This window comes from Vigna unguiculata, chromosome 11, assembly GCF_037176805.1.
Source record: "Vigna unguiculata cultivar grain cowpea cultivar isolate G323 ecotype 2 chromosome 11, ASM3717680v1, whole genome shotgun sequence".
Classification (NCBI taxonomy): Eukaryota; Viridiplantae; Streptophyta; class Magnoliopsida; order Fabales; family Fabaceae; genus Vigna; species Vigna unguiculata.
In genome coordinates this window covers 30939856-30957320 of record NC_140802.1, presented here as the reverse complement: position 1 = coordinate 30957320, position 17465 = coordinate 30939856, and the positions used below count along the sequence as shown (strand labels likewise).

The window sequence follows — 17465 nt, the reverse complement described above, 5'->3', positions numbered from 1 at the left end:
TGATGAGTTGTATGATGAATAAAGGAATAAAGTTTGGGTATGCTAAAAGCATTACAAAGAATATAAAGGAAAATGAAAAATGCAGCCAAGAATGAAGTTGAATATGGACACTTCAAATTAGAAATGATAAAGCAAATCAAGTAATTAGGGGTGTACCAAAAGGAATGAAAAGAATTGAAAAGAAATTGGGTGTAGCAGGAGAGAAAAAACAAAAGGAAAAGACGGCTGGAATAGGCTTATACTCATGACACTTGTACATTGGAGTTTTCCTTTTTATCAGTGAGTCTTAGTTGTCTTGTAAAACAAATTTCTTTTCATAAGCCGACCACGTTACAAGCCCAAAAAAGACCTTAGTGGTCTTTGCCAATCATGTGTACATGGTAGTTAAGAATGAAAATACAAAGCTAAGAGGACAATTGCAAAAGGATACTAAGAAAGCAAACACTTTGAACACTTGGGAGGATGCAATTCTACACTTAAATAGAAAGTTATTTAAGAGACCTTGTGTGTGATCTTTAACTATGAAAACTGAACTAAATTTGTGTCTAACTGATTTCATTGGTTCCAATTCAAGTAATTGACTGCATTTCTCTTAGCTTTTTTGATAAATGTGGATGATAAATTCGTAAACCAACCATGATCAAATCTTTTGACACCTTTCTATGGAACTGTTTCAAGCTTTTCATGGGGATAAGCAAAGAGCTGAAGTTGAGGCATTTTGATAAGTGTCTAGTATTAGATAAATTGCACATCATTTAGACATTTATCTTGCATTAAATCAATGTAAAAATCATTAGAATTGCCCTAGTTTCATATAAATACAGAATGTGGTGAGTAGAAATTATAAAAAGTGGAATTTAATAAATTTGTGTTGTTTTGTAGGTAAATGAAGGAAATTAAGAAGTTGGTACTAAGCTCCAAAAGTTCTAGATTTGAACCTTAGCATCAAAGTAAAACCTCCATGACAGGAAACTCTATTGTTGATCACCAAGATGGTTGCCCAAGCTTGGAAGCAAACCCACTCATGAAGAAAACCTCCATGGCTAATCTTCAAGAATGGAAGCTAGAGCAATGCTTGTTTTTCTATAAATCTAAGGCATGTCCCTAGGATTCATATGTTGATTTTTTAAATCACTTTAAAGAGAGAAACTTCCTAGATTAGCTTAGTTCGTATTGTATATCTTTGTAAAGCAATGGAAGGAAGAAGGCTACTCCATCTTCTTATTGTATTCATCATCATAGGTAGCTAATTCCTTCCTAGTTGGGATTAAATGTAACTTCTAAACTATTTTTGTATTGCACTTGATTATATATTTATTGTGTTCTTGTTTTATATGTTGGTTACTTGATTTGTGTTGAATGCTTTGGTGACTTGGCCAATAATCATACCTAATCAACACTAGAAGTATAAACATCTAGTCTAGTGTTTAGATTCAATCAAGTCTCCTAATGCTTGGCATATACCAAAGATGGATATGCGACTTTAGTTGGTTTAAAGAGTCTTGCTCTTAATGCATGGGTTCCTCCACCTGGATGGGGACATCCTGTGTTTGACACCCTTAGGTTCTAACTCTCAGACATGAGGTTAGATCTACATGTAAAGCATACTTCCAAGAACATGAAAGGTTAAAATACCTTTTTGGTCCCAATTTTCGTCAAGTTTTTTCAAATAAGTCCTAATTTTGGTTTTGTGTTCAAATAGGTCTCAATTTTCGTCAATTTTGTTCAATTGGGTCCTTTTTTGCTAACACCGTTTAAATCATCAACGGCCATGAACAGTGACTGCCACGTGTCACTTCCTGATTTTTTTGAATTTTTTTTATTTTTATTTTTTTTAATTTTTTTTTAAAATTTTTTTATTTTTTTTTAAATGTACACGTGTCAACCCAAGAGCGTGCCACGTGTCACTTCGTGGTTTTTTGGAATTTTTTATTTTATTTTTTTTTGAATTTTTTTAAATTTTTTTAATGTCCACGTGTCAACCCAGTAGTGTGCCACGTGTCAAAGTCAATATTCTAAATTCAATTTGGTCTTTATATTTGTTATTTTTGTTCAATTAGGTCCCAATTTTTGTTAACATTAACCAATTTGGTCCTTATCGAAGATGTGACCAAATTTAATTTTTATATCAAAGTTATAATGATGTGAATTTTAATATATTATATAAAAATATTTAATAAAAAATGTGAATTTTAATATAAAAATTAAATTTGGTTTTAATTTGGAGAAGGACCAAATTGGTTAATGTTAACAAAAATTGGGACCTAATTCAACAAAAATAACAAATATAGGGACCAAATTGAATTTAGAACATTGACTTTGACACGTGGCACGCTATTGGATTGACACGTGGACATTTAAAAAAAATTAAAAAATTTTAAAAAAATTTTAAAAAAATTAAAAAAACCACGAAGTGACACGTGGCACACTCTTGGGTTGACATGTGTACATTTAAAAAAAATTAAAAAAATTAAAAAATAATTAAAAAATAATTAAAAATAATTAAAAATAAAAATAAAAAATTGAAACAAACCACGAAGTGACACGTGGCAGTCACTGTTCATGGCCGTTAATGATTTAAACGGTGTTAGCAAAAAAGGACCCAATTGAACAAAATTGACAAAAATTGGGACCTATTTGAACACAAAACCAAAATTAGGACTTATTTGAAAAAAGTTGACGAAAATTAGGACCAAAAAGGTATTTTAACCAACATGAAAATAAAGAACATAATTCATAGATAATTAAGGGCAATACAATAATGTTAAGATGCCAAGTCAAATCCCAACACCTTAATCAACATCACCTCTCTCAAACTTAGTTTTCAATCTATTTTTAACCATAACAAATCAAACCTTTGATTTGTTTCATTGCTAAACATGGGTTAGATTAGATTACTAATTTAGTTACCAAATCCTTGTGGATACGACCTTGTTGTACTACAACTAACTTAGTACACTTGCTAGATAAAACTTAAACCTTTAACTAGGCAGAACACTAGGTAAAGCAAACACTCTTCCGGATCCTCGAGGCTTCTCACTATAAGGCTTTTGCTAGTTTGATCCATTTCTTGGCTTCCTCTCAGGAAGAGTATTTGCAAGGTGTCTTGCATTATTGTAGATGTAGCACCTTCTTCCTTCTATATTCACACCAATTAACTTAGCGCAACTACATTTGTAATGAGCACTACCACACTCATAGCACTTCACATCACTAAAAGTATACTATTGAAGTTTATCCTATTATTTCTTCTGCTCCTTGCCTCCAGAAAAGTTGCCCTTCTAAGTCTTGATAACACAACTATGGTCCACCTCAAATTGTTCCACTATCTGCCTGTTCCACAAAAATCGAAAACTCCTTAATCCTCATCGACACTATGACTTTCGCCAGCTCATGCCTTAGCCCTCTTTCAAACTTGTTGCACCTCCACTCCTCTGTCATTCTAAGAGTAGAACTGGGCTAGATACCAAAATCAATTCACATAAGCTTGCATTAACATCTTCATTTGTTGCAGCGTCATGTACTCTGCCTCCCGATAAAACTTAGCACTATCAGGGAATAATTTCTCTAGAAACCTTGTTCTAAAATTGACCTAGTTGACCTCCTCACCACAAACTTCCATCTATTGCTGCATACTACGCACCCCACCATTACTCAACATCACCCACAAGTAGAAAGGATGCATAAGTCAGCCTCTACTCTTCAAGGCAAGTAATGACCCTAAAGATCTTCTCATTTTCCTAAATCCAAGCATCTACTTCATAGGGTGTAGCCTTTCCGTTGAACATAGCAGGATTGTGCCTCATGAAGTTGTTCAAGCTTATTTGATTTCGAGGTGCATTGTCAGGAGTTTGTTGCTGAATCGCATTGACCATTCGTTGGATGGCCTATGCAATCTCATTAGCAGGAAGGATTGGGTTTGACGTACTAGGTCCACGACGTGCCATTTGGACCACACACATCCAATTAAAATAATGCAACATTGCAACCAAAACATTCAGAACATTATAAGACATTACAATAGACTCATCAACACATCATAAGCCAGAAAATCACACAATAGAAGCACATCGAGCTCACTTCCCAAAACCCCAACAAAATTTTGAAAACCAAAAAACCTTAAAATAGTAAAACCTAACTCTGATATCACAAATGTAACACCAATTTTGACATACCACGTGTAATATATAAAATTCCAAAACTTCAAAACACAACCTCTGATGCCATGCTATTAAATAGAAAACTTCACAACCATTTTATTTATAAAAACCACTTGTCAAAATTTTGGTCCGAATAAAACATCATTAAAATAAACCAAATTGATTTAAGTCAACAAAACGAAACTTAATACAATTTTCTTCCAAGTTTAAAACTCAAAACTAGCCAAACTATTACATCTTATTCAAAAGATAATGTTTCCAAATGCTTCATAATAAAACTTCCAGAGGCTTTCAAAAGAGCTCCTCACAACTATGCATCTCCACTAGCATCTGCATCAAACACAAACACAAAAAACACATAAAAACAAGGGTGAGTGAAGTAGATAAAACAATATACCATAGTATATCACCAACATATAACTCACCGTGCATGATCACAATATCTCCATAAACTCAACCAAGATAACAAACCATCACATCTTTCCAAAACCACAACATGCAATCATCCATATATTACTACCAAGTAATATTAAACAACATGACATTCTCTAACAACTAACTGCTCTACCTTTCTTGTGTAGTAACGCCTCCTAGAAAAGGTTTTTCCCCTACTTTCCATAGACTTACAAGCAACAACTATACCCGCTCAACAAAGCCTTGGGTAAGAGCACCCTTGCTAAGCTCATGCCAAAGCCTTATGGTTGAAAGAAACCCTTTTACTCGACTTAATCCTTTTGGGTACAAGAACAATCTTGGCTTTACGTTTATCAAAGAACTCATATTATCCCATCATATATGTATACACATACATACAACATCTCATCACATGAACAAACATACATCCATTCATCATGCGAATATATCATATCATGACATATACTCATCAGAGAATATCACAACAACTGTACCATGCATGTATCATCACCTTAGAACGTTCTATTACACTTAAACCAAGAAAAATAAACAAAATGGACAACCTAACGCTCAACGCTAGCGCTTAGCACCATTTATCTCATAAAAAGCACCACTCAGCGCTAGAAAATCAACTCCAATGCCTCGTAAACACATCGCTTAGGGCCTACCGCCTCGCAAAAACACTTCCAAAATATGAAAATCAGTGTAAAACACATATTTTGGGTTACTTCAAAAGCAATCAAACACAAAGAAATACCAACTGACCATTCGCCATCCACAAACCTTCACAATACTTTATTGCTTACCTTTCAACCATCCATTTCATGCACATCATTCCCCATTACAACACAACCAATTCAACAAAGACTAAATAAAATAACCAACATAGAACAGAACTACATCTAATATCATCATGTCACTTAGTAAACTTACCACAATATTTCATACCCTTCTCTCTTTGTGCACCATAATATTTTGCACTTTTCCACTTACCATACTCAAACTAAACCATACTAAACCATGGCTTAATTTTTTTTAAACACCAAACTATTCTACTTCTATCTCCTACCAAAAACCCATACCCCAAGTTTTCTTCTTCTCAACAGAACAACATAATATTTTGCACTTTTCCATTGACCATACTCACACTAAACCATACAAAACCATGACTCAAAGTTTTCTAAACACCAAACTATTCTAGTTCTATCTTCTACAAAGAATCCGCACAAAATTTCTAGTGCTCCAAAGATTGCTTCTTCTCAAAGTTTTCTGTTTACCTATAAAAACTTTGCACGTTTACGCCTTTTTGGTCTAGCCAAGGTTCAAACTTACCAGTTCTAAGATCTAAACCAACACTCAAAACCATATAAATTATCCTATTTTTACTTTCGACCCCACACACAACAAACATTACAATAATATCCAAACAGTAAAACATCCCAAATAAATTGTAAATAATTATAAAATATAGGTAACACCAAAGTCACCCAAATACTTCCAAAATAATTATAAAAATAATATTTAAAACATAATTACTTCAAATGCATACATCCGAAATCAAATCCATGACCATCACCTCATAGCTAAGGCTTTAACCAATTGTACTATCCTTCACTTTTATAAAATTATTTATTTATTAATTTAAATACCCTCACATCAAAATACCACCTTTGAAATAACAATTACTTTTCCTGGGTCATACAACTTCTAGGAACACTAAAGTGAAGAATATAACTTGTAACGAGTCAGAGGTAGTGTAGTAGAGGAAGAGTAGACAAGTTCAATCTCAACATCTTAATCAAATTCACTTACTTTTATCATTCATTCAAACTGTTTTTAAATTTGCCACAACTTTTATCACTGTTTTATTCATAAACTTGAATAGATCATAGGTTACTATTTTATCAAGTTAAATCCCTTTACATACAATCTTGTTGTACTATAATCGAACCAGTGCACTTTTCGAAAAAATCTAGATTTGTAAGGAACGATCAACAACACACAGAAAAGTCATATAAGTGGTTTCATGTTTTGCTCCTGTAAAATCCGCAAAATTTAATTAATTAAATAAATAATTAATAAATGCGGGTAGGTAGTGTATTTATGACATTAAATTCTGATGGGTATGACGTGGAAAAGTACTAGCTCAAGTGGTTGAGAGTACTTTGATTATGTGAAAAGAACTTGGGTTCAAGTCCTATATGTGCCAAATTGTGTGTTATTTAATTATTATTGTTTTAATAATATGTTGGAGCATGTTTCGTATGATATAATACTTGAATTGTGTGAGTTAGCAAGAAACATGAGTTGGCCTGATGGTTTAGTATTGATTTGGCTTTGGCATGGTTGTGGGTTCGAACCTTGGTGGACTCAAATTTAACTTTATTTTTGGTAAAAGGTTAGTGTGGCCTGAATATAAAAGGGTAGAGACAACCCTAGCATCCGAGAAGGCATTGGTGTTCCAGGAAAGGTCCCTAAATTCAAGTTTTAAGCAAGGAAATTCCAGGTTATGGGAGCTTTCGCGTTTGATTTCTTTTGGTTTATGATTATAAGCCATGGAATTTCGTGCTATGCATGTAAGATATGACCAGAAGGTTGATTGATTGTTTTGGGGATGTTGTATGAGTGAAATTCAGTATGCAATTGTATGGAATTAATGAGGGTTAGGGTATTGTAATTGCGACTTATGCGTTAAACTTGATTTTTGGGGATTATTTTGGGTCTGAATTATGTGTACATGTGTGGTATATTATTCTGGATTGCTTGGCATGAATTAGATGTGGTTTGGTACGTGGAACTGGTGTTTGCGTGCGTGACACAATGCTAAAGTCTGAAATTCTCGCCCAAGCGAACTGGACTCGCCTAGGCGAGATTAGCAGGGACTCGAATAATGTTGCTGCTCGATTTGTGTGGGATGCCCTAAGGAGGTGACAGGCCGCATATTCAAGGTGAATCTCATCTGCTTACCATTAGAAGGGTTGGATGTGATTTTGGGTATGGATTGGTTGGCCAGTAACCACGTGGTGATCGATTACGGGCAACGCAGAGTGGTATTCCCAGATGTAGAAGGATTGGCATTGATATCATCAAACCAGGCAAGGAAGGAGATTGAAGCTGGAGCTACTTGCTTTATGATAGTAGCTCAAACGGAGAAGAAGAGTACTGTAGAGAAGATTAGTATGATTCTAGTGGTAGATGAATACGCAGATGTCTTCCCTAATGAAATTCCAGAATTGCCACCGAGCAGGGATGTGGATTTCACCATTGATCTAATCCCTGGAGTTGGCCCAGTATCTATGGCACTGTATCGGATGGTGCCAGCTGAGTTCGTAGAGTTGAAGAAGCAGATTGAGGATCTGCTTGAGAAGAAGTGTATCCGACCAAGTGCATCACAATCGGGAGCACCAGTACTGCTTGTGAAAAAGAAGGATGGTAGTTCCAGGTTGTGTGTTGACTACCGGCAGCTGAATAAGTTAACAATCAAGAACAAGTACCCACTGTCGAGAATTGATGACCTTTTGGACCAGTTGAGGGGAGCTGCGGTGTTCTCTAAAATTGATTTGAGGTCCGGCTATCATCAGATCTTGGTCAAAAGACACTATGAGTATATGGTGATGCCGTTTGGGGTGATGAATGCTCCTGCTATATTCATGGACTACATGAATAGAATATTCATGGACTAAAATTGCAGAAGACAACATTTAGGTCTCGCTACGGGCACTATGAGTATATGGTGATGCCGTTTGGGGTGATGAATGCTCCTGCTATATTCATGGACTACATGAATAGAATATTCCAGTCGTATCTGGATCAGTTTATCATTGTATTAATTGAGGACATATTGATATATTCTGAGAGTCGAGAAGAACACGCAGAGCATCTGCGGATGGTTTTGGAGGTTCTCAAAGAGCATAAACTGTATGGGAAGCTGTCGAAGTGCGAGTTTTGGCTGGATGAGGTACAGTTCTTGGGCCATGTAATCTTAGCCCAAGGAATAGCAATGGACCCAGCAAAGATTGAAACAGTGGTGAAGTGGGAGAGACCACAGACAATAACTAAGGCGAGAAGCTTCTTGGGCCTGATAGGTTATTACAGGCACTTTGTGGAAGGGTTCTCCAAAATGGTGAGTCCATTGACTCAACTCTCTAGGAAGGACCAACCTTTCTCTTGGACATGAAGAGAAGATTGACCACTGCACCTATACTAGCTATTCCTGACACAACCAAGACGTTTGAGGTGTACTGTGATGCTTCATACTAGGGATTGGGTTGTGTGTTGATGCAGGAGAAATGACCTGTTGCTTATGCATCTCGTCAGCTGAAGATGCACGAGAAGAACTACCCTACACATGACTTGGAGTTAGTTGCAGTAGTATTTGTTCTCAAGACGTGGAGGCACTACTTGTACGGTTCACAGTTCCAAGTGTTCAGCGATCATAAAAGTTTGAAGTACTTATTTGATCAAAAAGAGCTGAATATGAGACAGAGGCGTTGGATGAAGCATTTGAAAGACTATGATTTTGAGCTTCTATACCATCCAAGTAAAGCCAATGTAGTTGTTGACGCCTTGAGTAGGCAGAGAGTTCACATATCTGCTATGATGGTGAAAGAGTTGGAGCTGATAGAGAAACTGTGAGATATGAACTTGAGTCTACACACAGGTGCTGATCATATACGGTGCAACATGTTGCAGATCACTAATGAGTTCTTAGACGAGGTCCGGATGGAACAGGGTAAGGATCAAGAACTGCAACAGATAATTGGTGAGTTGGACACCGAGAAGAGGAAGGATTTCCAAATGGGTAAGGATGGCATCCTGCACTTTAGAGAGAGGGTGTGTGTACCTAGGAGTCGGGTATTGAGGAAGATGCTCTTGGATGAAGGGCATAAGAGTCGTCTTAGCATACATCCAAGTATGACTAAGATGTATAAGGACTTGAAAGCGACCTTCTGGTGGACGGGTATGAAGATGGATGTTGCCAGTTATGTTGCTTCCTGTTTGGTATGCCAGAAGGCGAAGATTGAGCACCAGAGTCCGGGTGGCACGTTGGAGCCTTTTGACATTCCTCAGTGGAAATGGGACAGCATTTCCATGGACTTTGTTACCTACTTACCGCGGTCCGTGAGAGGGCATGACTCGATCTTGGTTGTTGTAGACCTATTGACGAAGTGTGCTCACTTCTTGCCAATTAATCAGAAGATGTATTTGAATAAGCTATCAGAGTTATATGTAAGGGAGATTGTCAAACTTCATGGTGTGCCAACGAGTACAGATTGGTCCAGATGGATTGCCCTCCTCAATGATTACTGATGAGTTTGGTACTCCTGGGACGTTGCGAACAATGTTCGTATTTGGGAACTCCACCTGGCATTACGATGTATGATCCGTAACATGGTTTCCCACACGTGCTCTATCGGTTGTGGCTGATAGGGGTGGCAGCAAGGCACCTTAAGATACTCAATAGAAGATATAGAACACTGGTAACATGGTTGTGGCCATGTGGAAGAGCTGGTACGAGTCTCCTTGATATGTACTGATATTATATGGTTGTGGCCATGTGGAAGGAAGGGAACGAGTCTCCCTTGATGTACATTGATATTACATGGTTTGTGGTTTTAATTGAAGTAATAAAGTGTCTTCAATTTCCCGCGTCTTTGGGAAATGAGGTTTTATTAATTGCGGCTTAATTAATTTTGCTTTATTGTGTATTTACATCCGTAATATCCGGTCGAGATGTTACAACTCCCATCTATATCTTTAAATTTTTTTCATAAAAGGTATAGTTTATGTACGTTTCGTGCACTCTTATCGTGAGTTTGGTGTGGTCTTCCCACGGAAAAGAAACTAACAATGGAAAAGAAACTTCTTTAAAAAAAAAGAACGACTAAAAAACATTGCTCCGGCAATTGTCCCCAATACTCTCATCTTTTTTGCGCATCTTCCTCAACACCTATATATGTTGCTGTATAAAATGACGATCCTCGCATAAGGAAATCACAACCACAAAAATTGAAGGGTGATAAGTTTTAAAATACTTTTCAATAAAAATCTTAAACTCAAACAACACATGATACAAACACATGTGTTGTCTCCAGTGCAAGGATCTCACTCTAACAAGTTCACACAAATCACTTGATAAACTACTTCCCCAATTATTGCACCTTATCACATTGTTTCCATTTGCTCTTTGAGAACTAAGCAAAAAACATGTTACCATATGCAACTCATGCACATAGCTTACCAGTCATCACTCACCACTAGAGCTAGAACTCAAAGTCCTATGGACAAAGTTCACTCTCTACTGATCTCCTGAAGAGACTTATGGGTGAAGTTCACTAGTTGTACCAGCACGCAACACAGAGTTTACTAGTCATTCACTCCCACAAAACTAAACCCCCTATTCATCACTAGAGACTAATTGGATATAGAAAACATACCAAGAGCTCAAGACTTCACCTCTTACTAAGAATAGGATATAGAAAACATTCCATGTCCATACAAGGTTTCTCACAAAACATTAATACATCGCCACAACTTGTTATATATTCACAAATAGGATACAAAAGAAGTTTATACAAGTCAAAACATGTTGAAATAATTAAAACAACTAAAGTAATTAGCCCCCCTCATCTAGATACTCCAAAGTTTAATCTAACTCTTTTTAATCTTTAATTGACTCATGTCCCTCCTTCAAAGAACACCTTATGTTTCATTTTCTAAGCCACTTGAAAATTCTTAGTTTGAATACTAAATTCAAATGCTTCAATGCTCACCTAGTTCGCTGTACTTATAGGTCATGCTTAATCTAATAAATCATTCTCCTACCAAATTTAAGCACTAGTGTAGGGAAGGGAAACGACATCAGTTATTTTTCACTTTTGGCTTCGGGTTCGCACCCGAGGCATATACTACCGAGGTAAAAAAACTCTCGTTTATGCCTCGGTTATTAACTCGAGGCAGAAAAAGTAGTTACTGCCTCGGTTTCCTCCAACCGAGGCCTAATTGTGTATCATAAATAAATAAAAAAATATTGTCGACGATTGAACGGAGCGGGAATGAACGGACTCCGGTGAGTCCGGGAAAAACTGGCCTACGCACAAAAGCGCGTCGAATGGACCTGCAAATTTGCTCACCTGCAGCAATCACATGAAAACAATGTTCCAAGTGAGTAACGATAGAAAAAAACCCTAGATTAGAAGCAACAAAGGATACAATGAGAATCACTGAAGAGACGCACTTGAAGAGTTGGCTGAGGCGGCCTAAAACGTTGCCGCATAGAAGGATTCTATGAGCCATAATGAAACCACCAACACACAATCTCGTCAAAGAAGCAGCAGCGTCGGAACAATCTCTTCGACAGTGAAGTGACAGTGCAGCGGTGCAGGCAGAACGACGCAGCAGCGACGCAGGCCGAACGACGCAGCAGCGACGCAGTGGAGTTGCTCAAAAATGAGTGGCGGCCACGGAACCACCTCTTCCACGGTGCAGCGATGGTGAAGTTGGAATGAACGACTAGGGCACAATGGAAGAAGAAGAAAAGATTTGGATGTTGTGTGCTATGTGGGGATACTCGGAGAAGAAGAATATCACAGATGGTTTGTGCGACTGCGAAAGGATTTGTGTTTATTTTAACCCTACGAAGCCATACTGCCTCGGTTGATTTGAAACCAAGGCATATTGTCTTCTTATATGCCTCGGTTGGCAATAGGCCTGAAGCAAAAAGGTCCCTTCTGCCTTGGTTATAAATAAATTGAGGCATATTCTGTCAGTGAATTAAAAAAAAATTAAAATACTGCCAAGTAACTACATCGGGTAAAAAAAACCTGAAGCAGAAAAGTCATTAGGCCTCGGTTCTGTGGTAACCGAGGCATAAAAGCAGTTAAAAATTTTCAAATTTTGTGGACAATGCAAATTTGTAAAATTTTTTAAGCTTTATGTCTCGGTTAGTATAACAACCGAGACATAAAAGATGCCTTTAATTACAAAAATATCACCGCGTGTTTATATGCAGCGGGTACACAAGAACCGAGACATATACTATGATAAACTAATAAAGATTTTAGTAACAAAATCCCACTTTTATCTTACTCCTAAAGTATAAACGTATATACCTTATACTTTACATATAATACAGTATATACGTTTATATTATATTATATATATATATATATATTATATTTATTTATAAAGCTTTTGTGATATTTATTATATTATATTATATATTGTAAATATTATCTATTATATATTTATATATTATGTTTTAAAAGATTCCATTAAAATATATTATATTATATTATATAAATATTATTAAAATATTACCTTAACTACACATATCATTAAAACATTTGATTATCTTGTATAAAATTTATTTAATATTCTTAACTTCATTCGATCTTATTTCTTATAAAAATTTTAAAATAATTTTTTTAAGATTATAAGTAACAAATCGTTTTATCTTTTACTTAAAATATTTAACTTTATTTATATATTTTTATAATTATTATAATATATAGGATCTCACACATATACTTCGTATAAATTTTAAAATAACTCTTATAATTCTAAAATGAGATTATCAAGTTAATATACATTATCTCCGAAATTTACTTTTTAACCTTTTATCTTTTGTTAAGATTACAATACTAACTAGTCAGTTAGTACAAAAAATTAATCACTGCTGGATACATGAACTTTAATACATGGTAGAAACCATCATTTTCAAATCAATAAAAAAATTAAATTTTAAGTATTAAATTTTACCTGATGGAATTGTGTGGTTGAGAAGAAATTTCCAGGTTGAAGGCTCTTCGTGGTTAATTACTTGTTAGGAGTTTCCTCTTTGGAGATGAAGAATTTCCACTGAAAAATATGTTTGAGTTCAACTGTTGAAGATCTTCCTCAAATACCCAACGATACCCGCAATTCTTCACCACAACACGTAAACCTTTAGGATTATGAATAAAACATTCAAATTCAAATTCATGAAGATCATGCATGGTATTTGGGAATATATTTAGACGATGAATGAATTGTTTCCGAGAGTGAAACACTATGCACAAGTGATCTAACTCAACTGTCACTAGATCTTTCTCGAAATATATTGGAATCGTTGACAGCCAGTCATCATCGACCCAGTATTGAATGGTAGAGAGAGGACAAGGATTTTCATCCAAATTCATAGGATCTTGTTGTGTGACAAATAGAACACAAATGGCAACTCCAATCCAATTTGGGTCATCTATAACATCAGATGGGTCCATACTTATTGATGTACTTGCATTTTGTTTATTGAACCACTTTGGGATTTCACTTCCAGGAATAACAATTTCCATTCCAGGTTCCAAGTAAACCTGATTAAAGTAAATCTAGTTATACATAAAAGTGAGACACGAAATAAAGGATGGAATCGTCACCTGAAGATTTTGCATCATCCAAGAAAAAACCGTACTATAACAGTGTTCCATATCTCTCAGCTTGGGGCAATCAAAAATGTATAAACTCATGTCTTCGTCAATAAATCTTTCTTTTACTGTTGGAAGCTCGGGCAAATATTCCAGCCGCTTGCAGTGTTCCAAGTTCAGGCAGTGAAGATTGGAAAGTCTCTTGATGGTGTTTGGCAGTGTCACAAATTTATTTCCTCCCAAATTTAATATTATTAAACTACTTAAGTTCCCAATTTCATCTGGGATTTGAAGTAGACTGCAGAAGCTTATGTCAAGATACACCAAACACGGGACAGAAAAGGACAACAAAGACCATGACAAGCCACACGAATCTTGAGGTTTTGGACGGTACAAAAAATCGAAAGGCGACATTAGAAGTTTTTTGACCTTTGAGTCCCTTAACATCTTACTATTATGTAAATTTGAACAGCCGGAGAGAATTAATGTCCTAAGAGAAGTGATCCCAGAAAGGATATTCAGATTAAGGACAAGATTTTTACAATTTTTCAAATTCAAATATATAAGTTGTCTTAGATTACCAATGGATGAATCAATATGGACAACTTCTATGCATCCTTCAAGAGTAAGATCTGTAAGACGTTCAACCTCACTTAAGTTTGGCACCTCAATAAGATTTTTACAATTTCTCAAACGCAAGTGACGAAGTTGCCTTAGAATACCAATGGATGGATGGATTTGGACTAGTTTTATACATCCTTCAAGATTAAGATCCATAAGAAGTGGAACCTCACTTAAGTCTGGCACCTCAATAAGATTTTTGGAGTGATTGAGATCCAGTTTTGTCAAATTGGGCACACACTATAAGAGAAACATAAGTAAAGAAAATTTCAATTTTCCACTAAAAAAGGTTAAAAGAGATATCCCTAAATGAGAAGAATTTAAGCTTCCCCTTATTTTTTGCAAATATAAGTTGAAAAAATGAGATGAAGTATCTTTATATTTAACCTTTAAATTAAGATAAAAAAATTGAAAAAAAAAGTAACCATGTAAAAGAAAACTCAGAAAATGTGAGATGAAGTTCTTTTTTTTTTTTTAAGAAAAAAAAAATTCTAAGCACCAGAAATAAGTACCTTTTTTCCTTTCCATAATTGCTTGATATTGCTACGAGGCAGGATCAGTTCTACAAGTTGATCTAGATGGAAAGTTGATGGTAAAGACATCCAAGGAAAGGGATCCCAATACAAATATCTCAATTCATTAGAGATGTAGTCGAGAGTTCCAAAACATTTCACATTGTTCAGACTTAGCAACTCAAGGTGACCCATTTTTGATAGAGCGTCCACTCTTATCCTTTCTTGTACAAACTCGTTTTCATTCTGCTGAATAACTATAGCTTCAACATTTTTGGCTTCCTAAGGCATTTTATAAAGAAAAAACCATTACATTTTTAATGATTAAAAATTTCTGAAGAATGACAAGCTAAGAATACATATTAAAAAACTTTGTTTACCTTATTTAACTTCATGACCTTTTGGAAATCCTTGTAGCTCCATAGTCTGCTCCACTTACTTGGTTCTTTGGGTGCTTTTTCTCGAACAATATTCTTACCCAACTCTTTCAACAAGTCATGCATTTCAATCTCCTTATTTTGACAACTTATTAGTGATTTCTCGATCAAAACTTTCATACCGATGTCTGGATAAAATTGTCGATACTCTAGAAGTCTCTTCACTGTTGGCTTCCAAGAATAGCCATTCCTATTGGAGAAGAAACAAGCAATATCTAGAAATATTTCTTTCTCTAAATTCTCCAAACTATCAAAACTTATCCGCAACACATCCATGATATCTTTGCTTGGATTTTCATTCATTCTAGCCAATGCACTTCTCCATTCACAAACATCTCGATCGTGTAAAAATGAGCCCAATACTTTAATTGCTAACGGAAGACCATTGGCATACTTCAGTGCCTCTAATGTCAACTCCTTGTATTCTTTCGGAATATCGTGAGATTTGAAAGCTTTTTTGCAAAATAATTGAAGAGCTTGAGTTTCATCCAAGACTTCAACATTGTAAACTTCATTTACTCCATAATTTTGTAAGATATGACAATCTCTAGAAATTATGATGAGTCTACTCCCTGCACCTAAATATTCAGGACGCAAACCCAATTTCTCTAATTGTTCAACTTCATCAACATTATCAAGAACCACAAGCATCTTTAAATGACGTAGTCTAGTTCTTATCAACATAGTTCCATGGAAAACATTATGTATCTCCATATTTTTTATTTCATTTAGAGCTTGAGAAAGAAGTTGTTTTTGTGCACTTGTTGCTCCAAAATTGCAATAAATTTTGCTTAAATCATCAATGTAACAACGAGCATTATATTGAGGAGATATTTTTTTAAACAACGAAGTTGCAACTGTTGTCTTCCCTATCCCACCCATCCCACAAATTCCCACAATGCGAACAATATCATTTGCACTCAGATCTAGCAGTTCTTCCAATTCTTCAACACGAGAATGCATGTCAACTAAATCATCTCCAAAACTCCAAATTTGATTACGACCCAATATGTCGTTTACCTTTTCAACAACGTTTTCAATTTCTTCATATTGTTTCCTGAGCGGCCAAAGTTCAAACATCTCTGAGAGTTTAATTAAGACTTTCAAAAATAATATAGAATATATAGCATAAAAATATGGCTATTTGTACTTACTTATTTTTCAGATCCCACCCACAACGATCGCAACTTGTTTTGAGAGCTTCCCTCCATTCTTTTACCATTTCCAAGTCATCTTTGAACCTTTCTTCGTGTTCGGCAAAAGCTTTTGCAAACTCTCCACTTTGTTTTCGTACCTCAGAAGGATCGACATCATAGAAAATAGGGAGCAAAGTTCGAGCCGTTTGTTGAACCCAAGCAACGATCTTTGTAAGCTCTTTCATGCACCATGTGGATGATGCATAGTTCTTTGAGAAGACAACAATGAAAACTTGTGATCCTTCAATTGCGTGTAAGAGCTCAGAGTCCAAGAAGTCACCTTTCTGGATGGTTTGGTCATCTCTGAAGGCAACAACTCCTTTTCTTTGAAGAGCTTCAAAAAGATGATTTGTGAAACTGTTACGAGTATCTGTGCCTCTGAAGCTAACAAACACATCAAAATTTTTAGTGTGTGATGAAGAACAGCGTTGACTTTCGTTGGAAGCCATGGCAGAAGGTTAAAACTCGCCTGCTAAAGAAGATTAATGTGCGAATAGAATAGTACTCTCAATATATCTGCCGGAATCAAGTCTTTATAAAACAAATAAAAGCGCGTGGAAATAAATATCAATTAGAAAAGTATGCTAAGGCGTAGGAGTCGTACAGAGAACGTGTTTTTTTTCTTTTTTTTTTTATTGTGGTTACATTCAAAAAATAATGTATTATTTTTTAATGATGTAAAATATTTCAAGCAGATGGTGGCGTTGAAATGGATATTTATCTA

The 17465-nt window shown here is 35.6% G+C and overlaps 1 protein-coding gene across 3 annotated transcripts; it reads right to left on the bottom strand.

The window, feature by feature from the left end:
• Positions 1–4231: 4231 nt before the first annotated feature.
• LOC114169871 (TMV resistance protein N-like) lies at positions 4232–17264 on the bottom strand. Of its 3 annotated transcripts, none has more exons than XM_085668417.1 (6): positions 16700–17264; positions 15489–16602; positions 15109–15390; positions 13988–14836; positions 13335–13924; positions 4232–4490 (listed from the first exon to the last, which is right to left on the bottom strand). In XM_085668417.1, exons 1-5 carry the CDS (start codon positions 17188–17190, stop codon positions 13388–13390), a joined length of 3273 nt encoding a protein of 1090 aa, XP_085524543.1. In that variant the 5' UTR covers positions 17191–17264; the 3' UTR covers positions 4232–4490; positions 13335–13387. The 3 variants fall into 3 exon arrangements, with proteins under 3 accessions (XP_085524543.1, XP_085524544.1, XP_027911032.2); XM_085668418.1 differs by having other exon boundaries at positions 13335–13498; positions 16700–17262; XM_028055231.2 differs by lacking the exon at positions 4232–4490 and having other exon boundaries at positions 13370–13518; positions 16700–17263.
• Between the last annotated feature and the right edge of the window lie 201 nt (positions 17265–17465).